The sequence below is a fragment of the Oncorhynchus nerka genome, linkage group LG25 (assembly GCF_034236695.1).
Source record: "Oncorhynchus nerka isolate Pitt River linkage group LG25, Oner_Uvic_2.0, whole genome shotgun sequence".
Classification (NCBI taxonomy): Eukaryota; Metazoa; Chordata; class Actinopteri; order Salmoniformes; family Salmonidae; genus Oncorhynchus; species Oncorhynchus nerka.
The window spans coordinates 24,818,574-24,839,879 of NC_088420.1; the positions used below are offsets into that span (position 1 = coordinate 24,818,574).

The 21,306-nt window shown below is 42.7% G+C and overlaps 1 protein-coding gene across 1 annotated transcript in view; it reads left to right on the forward strand.

Moving 5' to 3' along the window:
* The first annotated feature begins 586 nt into the window (after positions 1–586).
* LOC115109267 (protein kinase C-binding protein NELL2a-like) overlaps positions 587–21,306 on the forward strand; it is a 107,939-nt gene continuing 87,219 nt past the window's right edge. The window contains exons 1-5 of the mRNA XM_029633995.2: positions 587–969; positions 1,275–1,403; positions 16,613–16,763; positions 18,595–18,768; positions 20,394–20,490. Coding sequence (XP_029489855.1) covers positions 921–969; positions 1,275–1,403; positions 16,613–16,763; positions 18,595–18,768; positions 20,394–20,490 — 600 coding nt within the window. The 5' untranslated portion in view covers positions 587–920. The remainder of the gene's footprint in view (positions 970–1,274; positions 1,404–16,612; positions 16,764–18,594; positions 18,769–20,393; positions 20,491–21,306) is intronic.

A 21,306-nucleotide genomic window follows, 5' to 3' on the forward strand; every position in this document is an offset into this window, starting at 1 on the left:
GAGAAATAGATAATGTATGTGTCATTTTTTACATTTTACTAGTCAAGTCAGTTAAGAACAAATTCTTATTTTCAATGACGGCCTAGGAACAGTGAGTTAACTGCCTGTTCAGGGGCAGAACGACAGATTTTTACCTCGTCAGCTCGGGGATTCAATCTTGCAACCTTTCGGGTGCTAGTCCAACATTATAACCACTAGGCTATTTGCCACCCCATGTGTGCCATTCAGAGGGTAACTGGGCAATACTACAATACTGCCTTTGAATGGGGTATGGTAGTACTGTAGGTGCCATGCACACTGGTTTGAGTGTGGGAACTGTGGGAAGCATTGAAGTCAACATGGGCCAGCATCCCTGTGGAAGGCTTTCATCACCTTATAGAGTCCATGCCCAACGAATTGAGGCTGTTCTGAGGGCAAAATGGGATGCAACTCAATATTAGGAAAGTGCTCCTAATGTTTTGTACACCTTAATGCGCGTTTTGGATTAAGGCCAGTTCAAGGCATTTTCAGCAGAAGACCACAAGGGGGCTTATTGGTCCTATTTTATTGGCTATATTCGCCTTTCCTTCCCACCTTGAAAGCGGGTACCCTCGCTCTCCTCCGACGCGCTCGTGCATACTGCTGCACAGAGCGTCTCGGGGACTGGTAAAACTTGTTTTGTTACAACCTCTACACTATTGCCTACCCACTTGTGTTACCGACGGACCGATGCCTGTGTAACAGACCTGTAACGGAGTTTGTACTGAATGGAATAATATCTCTGGCGTCCAAGTTCTGAATCTGATGCGGTTTTTGCGGTTTTCACAAGTGTGGGATTTGTAACACTGCGCTGGTGTGACATCGTTCGCATGTAAACCGATTGAGCAGGATTGACTCTTGGAAGTGATCAAAATATGGACTACTGTTAATTTTTATTCACAATGGGATTAAAACTATTTATTTTCCTCGGTTTATTCTGCGTCACCTCAGGTAGGACACACATTTGCCATTGACCATAATGTATTGTAGATAAAAATGTAAATGACTTGAGACACCCATTTTACAACAAAGTATGGTATAGGCTTTCATAAAACGGTATTGTTATTGTCCTGTAGATTAGTGTTTATCCTATCAATTTTCACTTATTATTCCAAATTGCCGGTTTAAATATCAGGTGGAATTCTGTACACTTTGATGCGCATCTACCTAGCACCTTATAGCCGTTCAGAAACAGGTCACCGAATTGATGCTATGAATTGTGTCCATGCGTACTGTGTTTGTTTCTGTCACTTAAGTTTTAGGTTTCGGGGTTGATCCTGCTCTATGTATCAATGTTTTCGATGAATTGACGCTTGGAGAGGGGTTTGATGGAGTTACTCAAGTCCAGGGCTTCCACAGCGAGTCTCGGGCGTTCCACTTTCAAGGTAAGACGCTCCCATAAAGAAACCTAATAGGCTATGCTACGTGGTATGTTGAAGGCGAGAGAGCAAGAATGGTTAGTTGCAGTTTTTTCCTCATCAGAATGAGAAAACAAAACAGCAGGCATTATGAGTTCAAAAACTCATGGCAATGGAAAAAACGTGTTTCTTTCCATGTAATATTAGATTGACTGTCATGCATGGTGAATGGGTGTTGATGCTTTTGGAAGCTCTCACATAAAAGGAAAACATTCCATTTATACATATTGTCCACAATATAACCTGTTTGTTTGCACAACCATTTATTTTGACATACTTATCCTAGTGTTGTCATTTTCTCTCTGCCCTGGGATGCCACCTGCCCAAAGCAAAGAACAGTGTTCCCATAAGAGAGGGGGACACAGACATGCAAATAATTATGGAAAGATTGGGCATAATGAGAAGACAGTAAACAAAACCCCAGGCTCATGGTGATGTGTGGTTGATGTTGAATGAGCCACTCTACAGGCCCCAGCCAGACTGGACCTTTAATGACCCCCCTAGGTCTGAGGTCTATGGGTTGTCTAGCCTGAACCTGTTGTTGGCGATTCCAACAGAGGACCTGTATGAAAATGTATGCACTCACTACTGTAAATTGCTCTGGATGAGAAAGTCTAGTAAAATGTAATTCTATGCTCTAGTTGTACATCCTACTGCTCTGCCCTTGGACAAGCACCTCTCAGAATATCACTACATGATACATAGTGTTTCCATGGATAAATTCTCTGGAGAAGAATTTCAACCTGGACAAATTGGCACCTGAAGCAGTAAGCCTCCAGATCAATGTATACAAAATAATGAGTTCTGGCTTCAAAAGGAACATTTGCCATCTTATAGCACATCATCCTATATAAAAGTAAATAGCATTGTTATAGGAATAACTCATTTCCAAATTCTTCTACGTGTACCTGGTATCTTCTCCTGCCTATCCTCACACATACTCCTCTGTAGCGACGCCAGCACAGTTACTGTGTGTATAGTGCAGCTGGAGCCCCTCTTCCTCTTTGAAGATAGGGGGACATGACGTCCCGTCCTCTACTCCAACGCTTATGCATTCCATCTAGGCGGGGTTCCACCCGCCCTCTCTCCTTCAGTTTGCCATTAATGTCACACAATGGAAACATGAGTCAGACATCCCCATACATTCTTCAGCGTTACCCCTTATTTCATTTAGGATGTCTCTGTTAAGTAAGTCATGCTGGGTGGAGGCGAGGAGCGGAGCGGCAGTCAAACCTGCTGGCCTCTGTGTAGTGTAGTCACTGAGCAGGCTGTCTAGAGCGAGGGGAGCTGTCTGAGTCAGGAGAACATTCCCTAAATGTCAAACAGAAATGACCCAGAACGTGGTTGCCATGTTCTCAGAATATAAGATATTAATGTTCTAGACACGTTTCATGGGAACATTGCAAGAACATTCCTGTGTTCAGTTTTCTGAGGGTTAGGAGAATATTCCATCAACATCCCACCAAACATACACAGACCACAGTTGCCATGTCCTCAAAACATAAGATATGAATGGTCTAGACACATTTCAAGGGAATGTTGCAAAAACATTTCTGTGTATCAGTTGTCAGAACTTCACCTGATGGTTCCAAAGAAACATTCTCCCCAAAATGTTTTGTTTCATTACACATTGTTACTGTTGCCGAGCACATCAAGGACCTGATTCATTTACCTCCGATCTATTCACAGCTCTTTGTCAGTTGGCAATGTTAGGGACACACATGGTGCTTTTAACAGTGCGTTCTGTTGACATACATAAGTACATTGCTCATGTTCATTTAAAGTAATTATTTTTAAGCATGTCCTCAATTGGGATTTGAACTCAGAACCTCTTGGTTCACAGCATTCCAATCTTTCTGCTACGCCACCATGTCTGTCAGTTATCAGTTAATCTGACGATTTTCTTTTCTTATTTCGGCTATTTTAGTGTTGGTGGGGCATTTTACCCTGTTTTAATGTTACTCCTGATTCCCTATGAACAATGAAATAGTTGTTATTGTGTATACTTTTAAACAGAGCTGAGATTTACTTCAAAGTGTGTTTCAAGAAGATGACAGAGAGATGCTCAGCTATATATAATTAATAAATACTCATAAATTATGAGAGGTAGTGGAAATGTCATTTGTGCTCAAGGGGTAATCTTACAGATTCACTTCTTTTAATGATAAACTGATTTTAATTATATCAGTTATGGGTGTTGTATATGTTACCAAATAATGACATTAACATACATTGCTTAGAAAGTGAGAGTAGTGTGACTCCCCATGTGGGTCTCATACCCAGGCCACCAGCACCAATGAAGAACACCTTAGCCACTCTCCCAATAAGGGATGTCCCTAGAGTGTACAGTATGTGCTTATTGGGCCAAAACAGTTAGGTCCTGTCCTGAAGCCAACCCTAACTCCTTCTCCCTAGACAATTGTGTAGATATGAAACTGGGTAGATATAAGCAATAGGGCAAATGAACTTTGAAGTAAATCTCAGCTCTGTTAAAAGTACACAAGAAAACCGATTTTATTGATCATAGTGAGTCAGGAGTAATATTTAAACAGGGTTATGCCCCACTAACATTATACAACTCTACAAAAAGCCCTAAAATTGCTGAAATAAGTCAGTCAAATCAATGATGAGAAACTGTTCATTAACTGATACAGACATGGTGGGTTAGCAGGATGATCAAACTGCGGTGAACCTAAAGGTTGAGAGTTCAAATCCCAGGGCTGGATATTTTTAATAATTGTACTAATGAAGATGCACAATATAATAATTGATGTCAAATGTAAGTTGAAAACACTGTTACACTCAAACAATGCTTTTATCTAAACTTGCCAACAAATAAAGAGCGGTTGTTCACCAATCAGCCTTGATGGGCTTAGCAACAGTAACAAGGGGTGATGTGTAATGATGAAACAAACATCTTTGGCGACCATCAGGCAACATCCTGAACACTGATACACAGGAATGTTCTTGCAACATTCCCATGAAACGTGTCTAGAACATTAATATTGAATATTCTGAGTACATGGTAACCAATTCCGGGTAAGTTATGTTTGACATTAAGGGAATGGTCTCTTGGAAACGGTCCTTGCATGTCACTGGAACATTCCTATGAAAACATTAGGTAATGACCTAATGAGACTCTTAAGAGAACGTTCTCTAAAGTTGTTTAATTCTTAAAGTTGTGTGAATGTTTGTTGCTAGCTGGGTGCCTGATTGCCCATGGGGATTGATGGTATCTCTAGGAGGGGGGAGAAGAAGGATACATTTCTGTGCACTGGCTTGTATGAACTATGTGTGTGTGTGTTTGTGAGGGAGGTGGGGATTACATTTTAGAACTTCTCACCTGCTGCAGATTGCCTTTGAAATTACCTGTCAGCCGTACAGTGAGTGGCAGTACTGTAGATATACAGAGGTAGGCCTCGGACTGATATGATAAAGCTGGAGGAAGGAATGTCCCTGTGCTACATATGAAACAGACGGCCACAACCAGAGCACTGAACTAGGATCAGACTCTGTCCTAACTGATCCTGGAAGAGGAGCCTACCATGGTAACGACAGCAAGCAGCCAATGAGCAGTATCCTATCTACACAGCTGCATGCATGTGAGCCCAGAGACCCACGTGCTGATTTTATGTCATCACCAGTGTCAGAAAGGCATTCGTTCTTGTTGAGTGTTTGAGCACTGAGCAGCACTGCCGGTGAAGTGTTTCTGTGTATCTGGTGGTGGTTATGCTCCTAACTGCAACTGCCCTGGAGGGTAGAGGGATGGAAGAGACTCATTTGTTATACAGCAGCGCTCCCTGTGTGTGTGTCAAATAGGAGGCAACTAATGGGCTAACCTCTGGGGCTACAGCCACCAATGCCAGCTACCAAAGCTATTCTGGCAAAACACTGCATTCCTTTCTGACTGATTCTGTGGTAGGACTTGTAACAGTAACTTGGAATCCAGGTGTTAGCCCTCTTAGTCCAACCAAATCCTTTATTCCAGAATTGCTTATGGTGGTTTAGTGATATTTGTGTCATCTCCGGGCCACCATAAATAGTGTTTACACTTAACCTTTTATTTAACTAGGAAAGTCAGTTAGGAGCAAATTCTTATTTACAATGATTGCCTAGGAACAGTGGGTTAACTGCCTTGTTCAGAGGCAGAACAACAGATTTTTACCTTGTCAGCTCAGTGATTCAATCTAGCAACCTTTCGGTTACTAGCCCAACGCTCTAACCACCAGGCAACCTGCCGCCACCATAGATTTTGGACTAGTGGCTGACACCAGCTCAAAGACTGAATGTCAGACAGCCAGTGGCTGAGTCGATCAGAGAATTTGGGAGAGAGTGCTGCCCCAGCAGTCCTGGAGGTGCCCTTGGCTCGGTTTAGTATTTGTTCCAGTAGAGCGGACACACAGTGGAGGGAGAGACCATCCTCCGAATGCAGATTTCCTGAGCCAGCCGGAGCAAGAGCTGGAGCTGGTATTGGAATATTCAGGGTGTAGGCTAGCCAAAAGGGGGCTATGTGAGGGTTTCGAGTTGCTGTTGAGTTTATTATTAATGTAATCCCCCTAGAGAGAGGCTCTCAAGCCCAACCATCCCACGCAGATGCCTCAGCCTCAGCACCGATGTTTAAAGCAGAGTGTTTTGAAAAAATGCTATGTCATTTTCTAACTGGCAGTGTTACGCAATGTTGAGTGAGTCATGAATATTTTTATTGTCTACCCGTGGTAGAGCTCTGCTAGCCGAGCCTGATGGGCCCCAACATTATACATTGGGTAGGGCCTGTTTCCTTCCATCAATAACTAGAATATAGGTAGGGCTCGGGCATCATTAAATTGATCACTAATATTTTGAAGCTGAGCCAGTACAGTCATATCTTACTAAGATCAAAACATGCTGTCAGAAGTGCTTCAACCTCGTCAAATATAAGACAGGAGAGATTATTTCACAGAAAATACTAATGTTCCTTGAGTTTTGTCTGGGTTTAGAGTGACGAAAAGTAGTTAACAGCTCACTGCTCTGTCTCGTTATTGAGCAGAGAGGCCCAAGCGGAGCTGTTGCTATGGTTACTCACAGACTCAGAGCCGCCATGAGTAGAATGCATGCAGAGCGAGCCTCCTGTGCACAGGGAGCCAGTGACCAACAGAGAGGCGCGGCTAATAGATTTACGGTCATGGCTAGCAGAAATACAGTTTTTGTCAAATTACCTTCAGATTTGACTTTTCGTAGCAGGTTAGGAGAATTAACGTAGCAGGTTACGTGAATTAGGTTAAGAAAAGGCTTAGGGTTGTTATTGGCTAAACAAATAAACTTTTGGCGATAATTTTACAAAAGCTGGATCCCTTCTAGCCACGATTTGTATTTAATAACTGAGGAAGTTATTTCTGATTTCAGGCAGGCCTGGACTTTAAATTTGGCAGAAGGAATCGGGCCTGGGTAGGGTAAGGCCTGAATGTCGCAGGCATGGGTAGGGGTCGGGCAAAAAATGAATGCCCATGCAGAGCTCTAATCTGTGATATATTATTTGTTCTCTAATATGGCCGTTTAGGATTTTGTTTATGTTTGGACTGACTGGTCCCACTTGGTCATTCTGTGCCAAGAATATTTATGCAGCTCACAATAATAGCATTTCATAATAAACAAATACCCTGGGTTAAATAATATATGGTTCTATTTCAATACCTCAGGTAAAATCACATTCTCCCTTCTATAGTATCAATTATCACCAGTAGAGTTCAATTCAGAAAATTATATTCAAATACAGATACAGTATTTCAGTCTTACCACATAACATGGGGTGATCAGTTACTGTTCAATTTAATTTTAGAATGTGCTAAACGAGGGACTTAAGTGAATTTGACTGTGGTATGATCGTCGTGCCAGATCCGGTATCTCAGAAACAGCTGCCTTCCTGGGCTTTTCACACACACAACAGTGTCAAGGGTTTACAGAGAATTGGGCGACAAACAAAACAAAACATCAGCAGTCCTGTGGGCGAAAACAGTTAGTTGATGAGAGAGGTTCGAATGAGACAAACACAGTAGAGCTGTGGAGAATAGTGTACTTCAAGAAAAGGTCCTCTTGAAAAGATTTCTTCAGATGTCTTCTTTCTTTGCATGCAATGGAAGATGTCGTTCTCTCTGGGTAGGCTCGCCATCCAAGAAGACTCAAACGCCATCAAAAAACCTGACCTGCGTGTTGAATAAGCAGGCCAAAACTTCCACTCATGCATACTATGGATTAATAAACTATACCTGGCTCCAAAACGGGGCTTCGCCCCATACCGCATTGGTAATAAAGCATCATTTGTTTGACCGCAACTTCTGGGGTAGCTAGCTTTAGCTTGGTACCTAGCTAGCACCAATACAACCAGCCTGAAAACAATGACCAGTAGAAACTGCAGTCATTTTCATTATTCTTAGCAATGATTTAGGAATCCTTGTGAGTAAGTATTAGCTAGGTTTCCACTTGTTATTCGCCTATTGAAATTGAACTTCAGTTGATGAAAATAAATAGCTAGCCAGCTATTTAACCCTGTTGCCCAAAGCTAACATTATAAGCAGACAGCTAGCTTCATCTGGCTAGTGAGGCTCGACCGTACCGGGTTTTGTGTTGTGAAGCTAGCCACAATAAGGATTAGGCACAATAGTGGAATTTGTGGTTTGCCTTCAAAATAAAAGTATGAATTTTAGAATGGGCTAAATGCCTACCTTCAAACTCAGTACATCTTTGCTTGACATCATGGGAAAATCAAAAGAAATCAGCCAAGACCTCAGAAAAAAATGGGTGTAGACCTCCACACGTCTGGGTCATCCCTGGGAGCAATTTCCAAATGCCTGAAGGTACCACGTTCATCTGTACAAACAATAGTACGCAAGTATAAACACCATGGGACCATGCAGCCGTCATACCGCTCAGGAAGGAGACGCATTCTGTCCCCTAGAGATGAAAGTACTTTGGTGCGAAAAGTGCAAATCAATCCCAGAACAACAGCAAAGGACCTTATGAAGATGCTGGAGGAAACAGGTACAAAAGTATCTATATCCACAGTAAAACGAGTCCTATATTCGACATAACCTGAAAGGCTGCTCAGCAAGGAAGAAGCCACTGCTCCAAAACTGCCATAAATAAACTGACTACGGTTTGCAACTGCACATGGGGACAAAGATCATACTTTTTGGAGAAATGTCCTCTGGTCTGATTAAACAAAAGTAGAACTGTTTGGCCATATTGACCATTTATGTTTGGAGGAGAAAGGGCGAGGCTTGCAAGCCAACGAACATCATCCCAATCGTGAAGCACGGGGGTGGCAGCATCATGTTGTGGGGGTGCTTTGCTGCAGGAGGGACTGGTGCACTTCACAAAATAGATGGTATCATGAGGAAAGAAAATTGTGGATATATTGGAGCAACATCTCAAGACATCAGTCAGGAAGTTAAAGCTTGGTCACAAATTGTTCTTCCAAATGGACAATGAACCCAAGCATATTTCCAAAGTTGTGGCAAAATGGCTTAAGGACAACAAAGTCAAGGTATTGGAGTGGCCATCACAAAGCCCTAACCTCAATCCCATAGAACATTTGTGGGCAGAACTGAAAAAGCTTTTGCAAGCAAGGAGGCCTACAAACCTGACTCAGTTCCACCAGTTCTGTCGGGAGGAATGGGCCAAAATTCACCCAACTTATTGTGGGAAGCTTGTGGAAGGCTACCCAAAACGTTTGACCCAAGTTAAACAATTTAAAGGCAATGCTACCAAATACTAATTGAGTGTATGTAAACTTCTGAACCACTGGGAATGTGATGAAAGTAATAAAAACTGAAATAAATCATTCTCTCTACTATTATTCTGACATTTCAAATTCTTAAAATAAAGTGGTGATCCTAACTGACCTAAGACAGGGAATGTTTACTAGGATTAAATGTCAGGAATTGTGAAAAACTGAGTTTTTATGTATTTGGCTAAGGTGTATGTAAACTTCCGACTTCAACTGTATATATGTATTCTATTCTACTGTATTTTAGTCAATGCTACTCCGACATTGTTCAACCTAATATTTATATATTTCTTAATTCCATTCTTTTACTTTTAGATTTGTGTATATTGTTTCGAATTGTTAGATACTACTGCTGGAGCTCGGGACGCAAGCATTTCGCTACACCCGCAATAACATCTGCTAAAAATGTGTATGTGAGCAATAAAATTAGATTTGATTTACTCTTCGAGTTCCTTCCCTGACTGCGATCAGAGACTGATCTACCTTGCAGCTGCTCGTATGCATTAAAGATGTTTTCTATTATCCAATTAAATAGTCTATGCCTTAATCTTTGGATCTAGTTTTCCACAATAATAACAAAGAAATAAACTGCTATTAAAATGTCTTCTCTATGGTTACACAACATGTGCGTCTCAAAAGTTACCGTGAAATGGCATCTGACTGCCTGCATTAGCTAGTGCTATGTACGTTTCAATGTGTCACTCAATTAACAAATAACTTTGAACAAAGTACCAATAAGTTGACTTTTCTACAATATGTTACTGACACCAAATGCATCCGTTTGATATATTGTTCACTTGGGTAGCCTAGTGGTTAGAGCGTTGGACTAGTAACCGGAAGGTTGCGAGTTCAAACCCCCGAGCTGACAAGGTACAAATCTGTCGTTCTGCCCCTGAACAGGCAGAACTGTTCCCAGGCTGTCATTGAAAATAAGAATTTGTTCTTAACTGACTTGCCTGGTTAAATAAAGGTAAAATAAAAAATAAAAATAAAAATTATTACTGCTACAAAAGTTTGCTTAGCAATTAGCATAAGTTACACCATTCACTAACATATAGAAAAGTTAGCTTTGGCCCGCTAACGTGGCGCTAAATCAATAGCTTCATTAATGCAAATAAAACTCATCAAGTAAATGGTCCACAAATGCATTCAACCACTTCAAGATGTTGCAATGAATAGAGCATCAATTATCAGCGTTTTTCTGAAAATATATCCACGTTTTACTAATTTTACTGATTGGGTGATAATCTAATTGGGTTGTTTGTTCACATTTACATAAATATTTCACCCATTGTTTTGACCTGGGTTACACACAGTTGCATGTTGAGAGAGATTACTTGAAATGTTGGAGAGGAGTGTTATAAACCTGACCCGTGTTATTTCGATCAGAACACCGCTGTGATCTTTTACTTGCTGTTGTTGCTTTGTTATGGGTAAAGTCAGGCATCTTCATAATTTGAAACCAGGGCCAAAATGAATTTAAATGTTTCCCAGTGAATTCATATCGTCCTTGAGAGGCTGTTTACATCTCAATAAACTAAGTTCTTCCCTGTACAGTATACAGTAAAGAAGTCACTCTGAAAAGACAGGAAGATATGGGAGCAGAAATGATTGTGATAGTTAGGTTAATGTACTGTAGGGCAGCTTTTCAAAGGGAGCATTTAAAGGCACCTGATCTAAATACTAAACATATGAACCATTGATTAGATTGGCAGTATTTATTTTGTAATGGTAGGGAAGCATTCACCGTTGTGCACGGACTTAGAGTTCAGACCGACAAAATAAGGTATTATTACTCAGTGACAGATTAGAGTCAATCCCTATGATGGAGACTATCGCCTGGTATGAAACCATTTAAAGCTGTTTATACTGGATCCTGCAGATAAGATTAGCGTGTCGGCAAGGCTAACACAAGGCTGTGCTTCCCAGGAACACTCTCTGAGACATTGGACTTCTCACTCTGTCAATGCATTTCTTGATTCCTGAAAATGTAAATGTTTTCTTATTTTTTTCAGTAATTATCTGTGTGCATTAGTTTTAATGAAACATTGAAAGCGCTGCCGATGTGAGATAAGGTATGCCGATGTGAATTGATTGGTATTGATTTGGTGGGGTGGGGGGCCTCTTATAAGAGCAGAGTCTCATCCACTCCTTTTTCATGTGGAGGGTTTTTGGGAGGTTTACTGGTAGGGTACTACTGTCTGGTGGTAATCTTATGCCATGAGTGAGCAGCACTGATGCAGGGGTCCTATCTCTGTGCTTTAAATGCAGGCTTCTCCAAGGACAGCCGTGCTTATCAGTAAGTCCTAGAAAGGGGTCCGGTGAGACCCACCCTGCCCCTCCTCCCACTTGGGCGTCTCCCCATCCACCGTGGGGAGGCAGGCTGTGTCCTGGAGAAGAGAAGCTACTAACAGATCAAAGGCTGATGACTTTCTGTGGAGCCCTGTGGTGGGGCTTAGTCCCAAGGTCCCTCGGCCCAAACTGCCCCCTAACCATTGTGTCTGGGATTGAGGTATCACTGTTGTCCTCCCCTTTCCTTGCCCAGTCACACTCGCCATGCTTAGGTCTGGCACATGACTGATCAGCACTGCACTCTACCATCTTCGGGATGAAGTCTTTTGCTTGAATTTAGTTTTGTTTCAAGTCTGACAAATGGCTTCTTGTATTTCTGTTGTAGAAAATTCCACGGGATCTGACTGCAATTGTATAATTTTTCCAAAGGGAAAAAATGCACCAAACCCTTTATGGGTCTGTCTATTTGATCTGTAATTGTGATTTAATGAGGTGGTCTACTAAGACACTTCAAAGCATTAATCATTTCCACCAATGTCCTACATTTATTATGAAAAGTGGTCACTTATATTTAATTATTCATTCAGAGGCTTTCTGTTGCTACCATCAACTGCAAAAAGTGAATCTAGACAAGCCTAAATATATTTTGAGTGATAATTCACTTTTTAAAATGAATCCTCACCAAACTAAAATTATCTAATCTCATTGGCAAAAATGGGGGGGGGATAAAATAAGCACAAGTATCTACCAATGACGTTAGGTTATTTAGCATGGTAATAGACACTAAGTGAATTATCACAATATAAGATATTTAGGCTTGCTTATATTTCCCTTTTTGCAGTGCAGGTTATTGCTTTAGCAGACTACTCTGGTACATGTCATCACACCATCTGACCCACCTCAGCCAATAACACTTTAATGATAGTAGCTCTGTTGAGGATGTACTCAAGCACTGTATCTGTCTAGTTGACCTAAAAACCAGACAACCTTTTTGTTCTGACAGAAATGACTCAAAACATGGCCTCCCCATGGAGTAGCCTAGCCAGGATCAGACAGATGCTAATGTTAGCAGCACACGCTACACTCCTTCTCTGAAGACTGTATAACGTGCTTCTCTCCAGTCACATGCATTGCACATGTCTCTACTCTGTGTGCTCACCCTGCACAGTGCCAGGCTTCATCATGGCCTTTTTAGCATTTTCATATTACATTGTGTTAATTGGCTACTCCCACCAGCTGGAAGTAAAATGTTTATGCGCTGATGAAAAGAGAGGCAGCGATGCTAGCTTAGCTTCCTGTAATCAAATCAAATTTTATTTGTCACATACACATGGTTAGCAGATGTTAATGCGAGTGTAGCGAAATGCTTGTGCTTCTAGTTCCGACAATGCAGTGATAACCAACAAGTAATCTAACTAACAATTCCAAAACTACTGTCTTATACACAGTGTAAGGGGATAAGGAATATGTACATAAGGATATATGAATGAGTGATGGTACAGAGCAGCATACAGTAGATGGTATCGAGTACAGTATATACATATGAGATGAGTATGTAGACAAAGTAAACAAAGTGGCATAGTTAAAGTGGCTAGTGATACATGTATTACATAAGGATGCAGTCGATGATGTAGAGTACAGTATATACGTATGCATATGAGATTAATAATGTAGGGTAAGTAACATTATATAAGGTAGCATTGTTTTAAGTGGCTAGTGATATATTTACATAATTTCCCATCAATTCCCATTATTAAAGTGGCTGGAGTTGGGTCAGTGTCAATGACAGTGTGTTGGCAGCAGCCACTCAATGTTAGTGGTGGCTGTTTAACAGTCTGATGGCCTTGAGATAGAAGCTGTTTTTCAGTCTCTCGGTCCCAGCTTTGATGCACCTGTACTGACCTCGCCTTCTGGATGATAGCGGGGTGAACAGGCAGTGGTTCGGGTGGTTGATGTCCTTGATGATCTTTATGGCCTTCCTGTAACATTGGGTGGTGTAGGTGTCCTGGAGGGCAGGTAGTTTGCCCCCGGTGATGCGTTGTGCAGACCTCACTACCCTCTGGAGAGCCTTACGGTTGAGGGCGGAGCAGTTGCCGTACCAGGCGGTGATACAGCCCGCCAGGATGCTCTCGATTGTGCATCTGTAGAAGTTTGTGAGTGCTTTTGGTGACAAGCCGAATTTCTTCAGCCTCCTGAGGTTGAAGAGGCGCTGCTGCGCCTTCTTCACGACGCTGTCAGTGTGAGTGGACCAATTCAGTTTGTCTGTGATGTGTATGCCGAGGAACTTAAAACTTGCTACCCTCTCCACTACTGTTCCATCGATGTGGATAGGGGGTGTTCCCTCTGCTGTTTCCTGAAGTCCACAATCATCTCCTTAGTTTTGTTGACGTTGAGTGTGAGGTTATTTTCCTGACACCACACTCCGAGGGCCCTCACCTCCTCCCTGTAGGCCATCTCGTCGTTGTTGGTAATCAAGCCTACCACTGTTGTGTCGTCCGCAAACTTGATGATTGAGTTGGAGCGTGCGTGGCCACGCAGTCGTGGGTGAACAGGGAGTACAGGAGAGGGCTCAGAACGCACCCTTGTGGGGCCCCGTGTTGAGGATCAGCGGGGAGGAGATGTTGTTGCCTACCCTCACCACCTGGGGGCGGCCCGTCAGGAAGTCCAGTACCCAGTTGCACAGGGCGGGGTCGAGACCCAGGGTCTCGAGCTTGATGACGAGCTTGGAGGGTACTATGGTGTTGAATGCCGAGCTGTAGTCGATGAACAGCATTCTCACATAGGTATTCCTCTTGTCCAGGTGGGTTAGGGCAGTGTGCAGTGTGGTTGAGATTGCATCGTCTGTGGACCTATTTGGGCGGTAAGCAAATTGGAGTGGGTCTAGGGTGTCAGGTAGGGTGGAGGTGATATGGTCCTTGACTAGTCTCTCAAAGCACTTCATGATGACGGAAGTGAGTGCTACGGGGCGGTAGTCGTTTAGCTCAGTTACCTTAGCTTTCTTGGGAACAGGAACAATGGTGGCCCTCTTGAAGCATGTGGGAACAGCAGACTGGTATAGGGATTGATTGAATATGTCCGTAAACACACCGGCCAGCTGGTCTGCGCATGCTCTGAGGCGCGGCTGGGGATGCCGTCTGGGCCTGCAGCCTTGCGAGGGTTAACACGTTTAAATGTCTTACTCACCTCGGCTGCAGTGAAGGAGAGACCGCATGTTTTCGTTGCAGGCCGTGTCAGTGGCACTGTATTGTCCTCAAAGCGGGCAAAAAAGTTATTTAGTCTGCCTGGGAGCAAGACATCCTGGTCCGTGACTGGGCTGGGTTTCTTCTTGTAGTCCGTGATTGACTGTAGACCCTGCCACATGCCTCTTGTGTCTGAGCCGTTGAATTGAGATTCTACTTTGTCTCTGTACTGACGCTTAGCTTGTTTAATAGCCTTGCGGAGGGAATAGCTGCATTGTTTATTTTCGGACATGTTACCAGACACCTTGCCCTGATTAAAAGCAGTGGTTCGCGCTTTCAGTTTCACGCGAATGCTGCCATCAATCCACGGTTTCTGGTTTGGGAATGTTTTTATCGTTGCTATGGGAACGACATCTTCGACACACGTTCTAATGAACTCGCACACCGAATCAGCGTATTCGTCAATATTTTCATCTGACGCAATACGAAACATGTCCCAGTCCACGTGATGGAAGCAGTCTTGGAGTGTGGAGTCAGCTTGGTCTGACCAGCGTTGGACAGACCTCAGCGTGGGAGCCTCTTGTTTTAGTTTCTGCCTGTAGGCAGGGATCAGCAAAATGGAGTCGTGGTCAGCTTTTCCGAAAGGGGGGCGGGGCAGGGCCTTATATGCGTCGCGGAAGTTAGAGTAACAATGATCCAAGGTTTTACACCCCTGGTTGCGCAATCGATATGCTGATAAAATTTAGGGAGTCTTGTTTTCAGATTAGCTTTGTTAAAATCCCCAGCTACAATGAATGCAGCCTCCGGATAAATGGTTTCCAGTTTGCAAAGAGTTAAATAAAGTTCGTTCAGAGCCATCGATGTGTCTGCTTGGGGGGGGGATATATACGGCTGTGATTATAATCGAAGAGAATTCTCTTGGAAGATAATGCGGTCTACATTTGATTGTGAGGAATTCTAAATCAGGTGAACAGAAGGATTTGAGTTCCTGTATGTTTCCTTCATCACACCATGTCTCGTTAGTCATGAGGCATACGCCCCCGCCACTCTTCTTACCAGAAAGATGTTTGTTTGTAGCTCTAAAGTGTGCCATGGCATCATGCATGCATCCCCTGGCTGGGAGTGAACCCTTTGATGTGATTTGCTTCTGAGAAACATCATCATTTATTGATGCTTCCATTAAAGTAGCATAGATGTCTGGGTGGAGTTAGGGGGAGAAGGTGGCACACTACTGGGACTGGAGAACAAAAGGCTAGCTACAGAAGACTAGCTGCAGAACAGTAGCTACAGACTAGCCAGGCTACACAGAGATCTGAATTTCCACCGCACTTATTCCTTATTTTTTCTTCTTCTTCAATCTTTCTTATTATTATTATTTCTTCCTTCCATTTTCTTTCTTCTTCAAGCTGAGCTCAAAAGGTGCAGCTCTGAAGCTGCTTGTCGGAGATTGTTCAGCTTCATAGGAGCTGAGGTCTTTTGTTTGTATTCTCTATAACAGCCAGATGTGTTCTGCTGTAATTTGGATAGTTTCAAGCTGTGTTGAAATACTTATTTTAACTGTCTGTACCAACAACTGAGGCATTTGTGAATCACGCTAACGGGGGTTTGTTTCTCTGTTCTGGCTCTGTTTGGCTTCAGTTGAGACACATTTACATTTTAGTAATTTAGCAGACACTCTTATCCAGAGCCACGGTGTAACACTGATCTCCCTGTTATTAATCTAAACACATTATACTGGTTGAAATCATCCTTAATTTCTAATATGGCACTATGGTTGAACAATCATGAATATAATTTGTATTTTGCAACAATGATAACCTGTAATGAATAAAAACACATGGAAATGAAATGCCTACGTAAATAATGCTAATGTATTTGAATGCTCAAGTGCTACTACAATATTGCCTTTTTAATGACCAAACTGCCAACCATCCTTTCCCCAGGTTCGTCCAGGGAGGTGAAGGCTCCTGAGGATGTGTCTGAGCGGATGCTCCAGAAGCTGAGGGGCCGGAGGGAGTTCACCATTGTGGTCACCCTGAAACAGGAGCACTTCAACTCTGGGGTCATCCTATCCATCCACCACTCTGAACAGAGGTATGGCCAGGGCCATTACAAATACGTACTGAATACAATGCTTTAGTCCTCACAATACCCACTGACCACAATGCCAGAGTCCACATAAAACACACTGGTCAGAGAATGAATGGCTCACCTTTGCAGTGAAGTCCATAAAAAAAATATGGGATTGTCATCTGTGCGTAAAATGTGTTGAGGGTACATACAGTATTTTTGTAAATCTGTTAGTGCTGCAGGAATCAGATGACAAAACAGACTAAACAATGCTGTACAGAAAAAGCAAATTACACCAACACTTTATTCCTAGTATATCACCAAACTTAACATAAAACCGTGGTGATTGTGAACCATTAGTTAGCTAGTATGCTGATCTGTTTTCCAGTCAGGATGCCACATAATGTGTTGATTGAACTGTGTATATTAAAGTCAGCGCAGAGTAAAGACCTCATAGCGACGTTAATGACTTTCCCCAGCTCTGATTAGCTGAGCCAGACTGTGTGCAGGATGTGTGTTCACGCTACAGAACCATTGTTTCATTTGGTTTAGAAATGGGTTGTTGGGGGATCTCGGCAGGCAGTGTTACTGGATTTGTGCAGCTGGTATATTGTGCATGGCTGGAGGACAATAACTCATTAGATTCGGTTTGTAGATAAATCCACTCCACCGCTACAGTTCTTCTAAATGGCTGTTTTTCTTTTGAATAATGCTTTGAAGTGAGTAGAAGTCTTTAAAGCCAGAGCTGATGAATCTGTATTGGTAACTCTGTCAGCTCTTTCCATTAGTGTCGCTACTTCACATGGGGAATCTCAACGGACTAGACAGAAGGAAGGCAGGGGTTTCCTGGAATACCAATGTACCAATGAGTTTACTCCTCTCACTCACATTACACATATGCATTAGTGTTGTCTCGCTGAAGCTGTCCTTGACAGCCGTTGTGTAGCATTAAGCTTGCACTTCAAGTGATTGGATCTTGAAAGGGTTTGCAGATCTACAGAGGAATGTGTCATGATTCTTTGAAACAGGGTGAAGCACTTATAATTTACCATGGGGTGAGTGAGGTGCACAATCCACTTTACTGGAAGGATTCTGATTCAGGGAATGAACAGGAAATGTTCAGCTATCTGTAGAGTTATGGGTGTGGTCTGTCCTCAGTTTCACTGCCTTTTTACCTCTGTTAGTGATGTTGTGGTTGAATTGGGTAGTGTGCACGTGCACTACATGGCCGAAAGTATGTGGACACCCCTTCAAATTGGTGGATTCGGCTACTTCAGCCACAGCCGTTACTGACAGTGACAGGTGTATAATATCGAGCACACAGCCATGCAATCGGCATAGACCAACATTGGCAGTAGAATGGCCTGTACTGAAGACCTCAGTGACTTTCAACTTGGCACCGTCATAGGATGCCACCTTACCAACAAGTCAGTTCGTCAAATTTCTGTCCTGCTAGAGCTTCCCCGGTCAACTGTAAGTGCCTTTATTGTGAAGTGGAAATGTCTAGGAACAACAACTGCTCAGACGCGAATAGGTAGGCCACACAAGCTCACAGAAGGGGACTGGCGAGTGCTGAAGCACGTAGTGCGTAAAAATGTTCTAATGGAACATCTTCCCAGAAGAGTGGAGGCTGTTATATCAGCAAAGGGGGGACCAACTCCATATTAAAGCCCATGATTTTGGAATGAGATGTTCGACGAACAGTTGTCCACATACTATTAGCCATGTAGTGTATGTGTGTAGCATTTTCTCTTTCCATATTCCATCTGCTCATTATTTCAGGATCCACTTTAGACAAACTTGTGTCCATATCAATTCATCTCTCCATCCATATTCTGTCTGCTCGTCCCTTCAGGTTCCTGGAGTTGGAGAGCAGTGGGCAGCGCAATGAGGTGCGTCTCCACTACCGCACCAAGGGTCAGAAGGCCCACACCGAGGTGTTTCCCTACAGCCTGGCAGACGGACAGTGGCACAAGGTCTCTGTGGCTGTCAGTGCCTCCCACATCATACTGCACGTTGACTGCAACAGGTAGGCTAAATGTACTGAGATATAAACCTGTTTCATTTAATCCAGTATTATTCCCAGTATAAACAACCTATAATAAGAAGGGAATAGGTGACTGAAGAGGGTGTATTTTAGTGTTAGAGGCATTATTACCAATCAATTGAATCAAATATGTTTTTTTTTATTACATTGGATCAAAGTAGAGACTCAGAGCTACCAAATGGTATATCATACACTGCATTCCTGAGTAACAATGGGAAAGTAATTATGCTTTGGAAGTTGATGAACTTGTAAACTCACTTTTTAGAATGTTTTCTGAATGTGTTGGTATCTAGTGAAGAGCTCTTCTTTGTCTACACCCATTCAGCATCGTTGACACCCTCTTAAGCTTGAGCCCCACCCATCTCGTTTCGCTCTCGGAGCGTTCAAAGCGCACACTTGACGCTCTGGATGATTTGTTTACCTCTGGATAGCATGAAAACAGCCTAACCAGCTCTGCTGGCAACAATTTCATGACTCTTTTTTTGCCGACGTTTACTGACACCGGCCATATTCAATGGGTGTTTTACACTTTAGCTTAAGACATGTAGCTAGCTAGCTAGGTAAACAACGAACCTAGCTAGGTAAAGAACGTATAAGATCACACACGTCACGTTAGCTAACGAGCCAGCCAGCTAACGTTAGCTAGTTAAACAACAATGAACATCGTGCCAAATCATGTCGCTAGTACCCTGCATGAATCTGCTGGGAGCTAACCAACCAGGTTAACTAGCTAACATTAGGCTCTAACTTGCAAAGCAAACGACTCGAATACGAATAATAACGTTATACACGTAACGTTAGCTAGGGAGCCAGCCAGCTAACGTTAGCTAGCTAGCTAACAGTACACTTTAGCTTGAAATGAAAACACTCTGACAAAATCAGGAACTTGTAATATCTGAAAATGTAGCTAGCTAGACTATCGTACCCGTATACATCATCATGCATGATGGATGGGTCTCCCTGTCACGGTTGCCCTTAGTTTGAAGATGTAATCCGGTGTTTTCTCCATCTCTTTAGCTATCACACTCCAATTCCACTGATTTCAAAACTCGATCCTCCAGAAAGTGGTGAGCAACACTTACGCAGCTCCACTACACAATACATTTTAAAAAAAAGCCTCGTTCAACAGGATTACCAACACAGACTGACCAACTCAAATAGACAGAAGCCCTCTGTATGGCAGACCAATCCGAACTCCTCTTTCGGCATGTCTAGCCCACTCATTATCTCAGCCAATCATGGCTAGTGGAAAGGTTGCTGACTTTTTCTGTGGCTTAACCAACAAGGCTCATAACTGTAAAGTTTTATTCGTATTTACAGATGGCATATATGTTTCTTATTAAGGGACATGAAAGTTCACATGTTCCAGAAGGCATTTCTACCAAAAAACACATTTTGATAAAATATTTTTTTAAAGAATGGCTCTCCTGTGGAGTCATGACTTGCGACATATGCGTAGTTTCCTGAAACGGGTTACATATTATTACTGTTACAAGCTTTAGTGGTAGTAGTATTAGAAGGTGTGGTGTGGTTGGCAAATACAGTATGTTTTATGATGAGCAGTGATCATGTTTTGTGGACCCGTTCCTGTCTTTCTGTCTCTGTAGGATCTATGAGAGGGTGGTAGAGATCCCATTCATGGACATCCCTGAGGACACAACCTTCTGGTTAGGGCAGCGGAGCAGCGCCCATGGCTTTTTCAAGGTAAATATTACGTTTTGTAAAGCTGAAGACTCTTCATGGTGGCTTAGGTTTGACGGTGTGGCATAAACGATGCCGATGCTGCTTAATAAATTATTCAAATAATTGAAGAGGAAATGAAGCGCGTTGGCTCATGGACGTTGTTTTCCCACATGCCACCCTGGTACGTACCCCGCACCCCCCTTCCCATCCTCGGTTGTTTAGCCCTGGACTTGTTTTATTTACTATGGCTGGGAATTTAATTGCTCGCATTTTCTCCAGACTGCCAATGTAATTTGTGCATTCTTTCTCGTTTCTCTCCCTCACTGCTAAGAATACATTTACAATTTTGTCCCATAAATTGTTTCCCCCCTAGTCTGCTGCTCTATGCATTGCTGCCGTAATTATCCCACTAACACTGATTTGGGAGAAATCATTAAACTCTCTGGACCGTGCTCATTAAACATGGTCCATTGTTTATCAGACATGAAGACATGTATCACCCCTCACAGCGGTTTAATCCACATGGGAACATCCTTCCCATATTGATGACTTAGAGTATAATGTCAGCTTTAATGTCGGATTTTACCTATTTTAACCACAATGGTACTACTTTTTGTTTGCTGTTGGGCAGAACGTGTATGTGTGTCTGTGTGTTGAACTGCATGTGTATAATTTTGTGTGATGCTCCTGGCTGTTGCATTTACTCTGCGTTAATTGGCAGATGAAAGAAGACTTGGAGGTCACCCACTAATCTTGACGTGTGCCCACCACACCTCCCGCTTTTGTGCCTCTGAAGCCCTGATTAGTGCTGGGAAAGGAAAACCACATCTCATCTAA